A 2500-nucleotide genomic window follows, 5' to 3' on the forward strand; every position below is an offset into this window, starting at 1 on the left:
ACCACATGATCTGCCTCCATGGCTACTGGCCAGGTGGGCGGGGGTGGGGGGTATGAAGGGTGAAGGGGTGTGGGGACACCTTCTGATCAATATGTTTCCCCTGCAAATATCATACAGCACAGTCAGGCCCGCAGGCCCGGCCATTGATTAGAAGCTGGAGGAGTCCACCGTGGGGGCGCTGTCGATATAGAGGAGGCCACACCACAGGATCTACCTGCTCCTCTCCACTCCTCCCCACTCCTCTCCGCACCTCCTTTATGGAAATGGACTGGAGGTGAGTCGGGGTCAGTCTGTGACCTCACTGACCTGTGATGCTTGGCTGTGTGATATAGTGTCCCTCAGGAGCAAAGGGGCAAAAAAAGAGGTCTTTTCAGGAAAGATGTTTTTACATAAAGACACTTTTATTATCTTATACATACATCTGTTTTGGTATAATAATAATTATAGATATAATAATACAAGTACGTCAAAAATAATAGTTATAATTATCATAGTTTTAAAAAACTAAGCAATAAACTACTCTTTACTTTCTCAAAAACATAAAAGTCGTATATATATTAATGTTAGTTCTGTCTCTTAATCTCTCCAGAAAAATAAAAAAGATCACAGGATAGGAGGTTACAAAGTAGCCGTTACTGTTGCACTGAATGCAGGTGATATGAGTCATGGAGATGGCTACCTGGGCCCTAAACCCTGGTGAGAGGCTACAGAGCATTTAATGTGACAGCTGTGTGTGTGTGTGTGTGTGTGTGTGTGTGTGTGTGTGTGTGTGTGTGTGTGTGTGTGTGTGTGTGTGTGTGTGTGAGTGAGTGTGCATGTGTATGTGTTTGTGAATGTGTGTGTGTGTGTTTAGCCATTGTATTTTTTGATGCATGTGTGCGAGTGCAAGTGTGCACGACACGTTGTGATCTAGCACTTTCTCATATGAACAGCTACGGTACAGGTCAGCATGTAATACTGCTAGAGTGGGCGGATCAGGTGTGTACTTCACACAGATTGGCTGAGCACGGGGAAAGCAGAGCATCATGGTCCTTTTTTTCGTCGTTGTTGTTGTTGTTGTATCCTTCCAATGGGTATTAAAATACCTCTTTAAAAAACGTCTCCGTGTTTCTGGATTTCTCTGGAATGTTCCGGTCGTGGTGAAAGAGAACCTTGTGAAAGGGAACCTGAAGAGTGTGTGTGTTTTTTAAGTGTCTTAGGGGGGCGTGGGTTCGGCCAGTGGCGGTGGTGGGGGGAGAGAGTGGGCGGTCATCCTCTGAGGTGCGTTCAAATTCGCAAACATAGGCGAACGTTCGAGGTGAACATGTTTTCTTTGAACTGTTACATTTTAACGATTTTGTGTTAACCTTCCATTCTAACAGTAATTGCATTGTTGCGTTCGTCAAACTCACGTCCAGTTCCACTGTATGTTCGCGGCGCACCACCTCCTCAGACTGTTAGCGATTGTTAGCAAACGTTCGCCAAAAACTCAAGGCTAACGGAATACTGTTTGCGAACGTTCGCAAACGTTCGCAAACGTTCGCCTATGTTCGCCTAAGTTCGGTGAACTTGAACGCACCTCTGGACTGGACATGCTCTTGGGGTGTGTGTGGGCTAGCAGTGCTCTCTGTTGCTCTTCAGCACATGTTGGCAGCTGTAAACAAAAGGGACCACAGCCTCCTGAGTCCTGCTTTGTCATTCATACATCTCTGATATACTCTTGATGCTGTGTTGATCGATAAAGGAGGTAGGACTATTTTGTTGGCAAATCGAGAGATTCCCATATCTTGTTGTTTCTTTTTATGTTTTGGCAAGATGGAAATCCATTTGGCAATCTTGGGGGGGGGGGGGGGGGGGGTGAGTTTCGAGCCGTCTTGTTTTTCCACCTCCGCCTCCACAGAAGCTGGGGTACTTCCTAGGGTGTTCCGCACGGCAGGTGTGTGAGAGAGGGAGGAGGATCATAGGGGCCTGGCCTTGACCCCACAGGCACCAGCTCGAGGACAGGGAGAGGAGCAGTTGGGTCAGTCTCCCTCTCTCTCTCTCTCTCTCTCATTCTCTCTCTCTCCATCTCTCTCTCTCTCTCTATTCCCTCGTTCTCTCTTTTTCTGGATATTTGTTCTTAATTCCTTCTGGTCAGGGGTTGGTGGAAAGAGAGACACAAGGGTCCAGCTTCACCCAGAGCAGGAGCCCACAGCTGGATCCACTCCGGCCCGTGGTCAGGAGGCGTCGAAGCTGCAAGGCAAAGCCAACCAGGTCAATAAGGAGGCCACAATTTAGCAGAGACACACACAGAGGAGTATGTGTGTCTGTGTGTGTGTGTGTGTGTGTGTGTGTGTGTGTGTGTGTGTGTGTCTGTGTGTGTGTGTGTGTGTGTGTGTGTGTGTGTGTGTGTGTGTGTGTGTGTGTGTGTGTGTGTGTGTGTGTGTGTGTGTGTGTGTGTGTGTGTGTGTGTGTGTGTCTGTCCGTGCTAGGGCCCGTTTCCCAAAAGCATATTTGCTAACTATGATAGTTAGTTGCACAT

General features: G+C 47.7%; 1 protein-coding gene across 1 annotated transcript in view; it reads right to left on the minus strand.

Moving 5' to 3' along the window:
* Window positions 1-2142: 2142 nt before the first annotated feature.
* The window catches only part of ccdc85a (coiled-coil domain containing 85A), a 33399-nt gene continuing 33041 nt past the window's right edge, over window positions 2143-2500 (minus strand). The window contains exon 5 of the mRNA XM_062519923.1: window positions 2143-2211. Within this exon, the coding sequence (XP_062375907.1) occupies window positions 2196-2211 (16 nt within the window). The 3' untranslated portion in view covers window positions 2143-2195. The remainder of the gene's footprint in view (window positions 2212-2500) is intronic.

This window comes from Sardina pilchardus, chromosome 18 (assembly GCF_963854185.1).
Source record: "Sardina pilchardus chromosome 18, fSarPil1.1, whole genome shotgun sequence".
NCBI lineage: Eukaryota > Metazoa > Chordata > Actinopteri > Clupeiformes > Clupeidae > Sardina > Sardina pilchardus.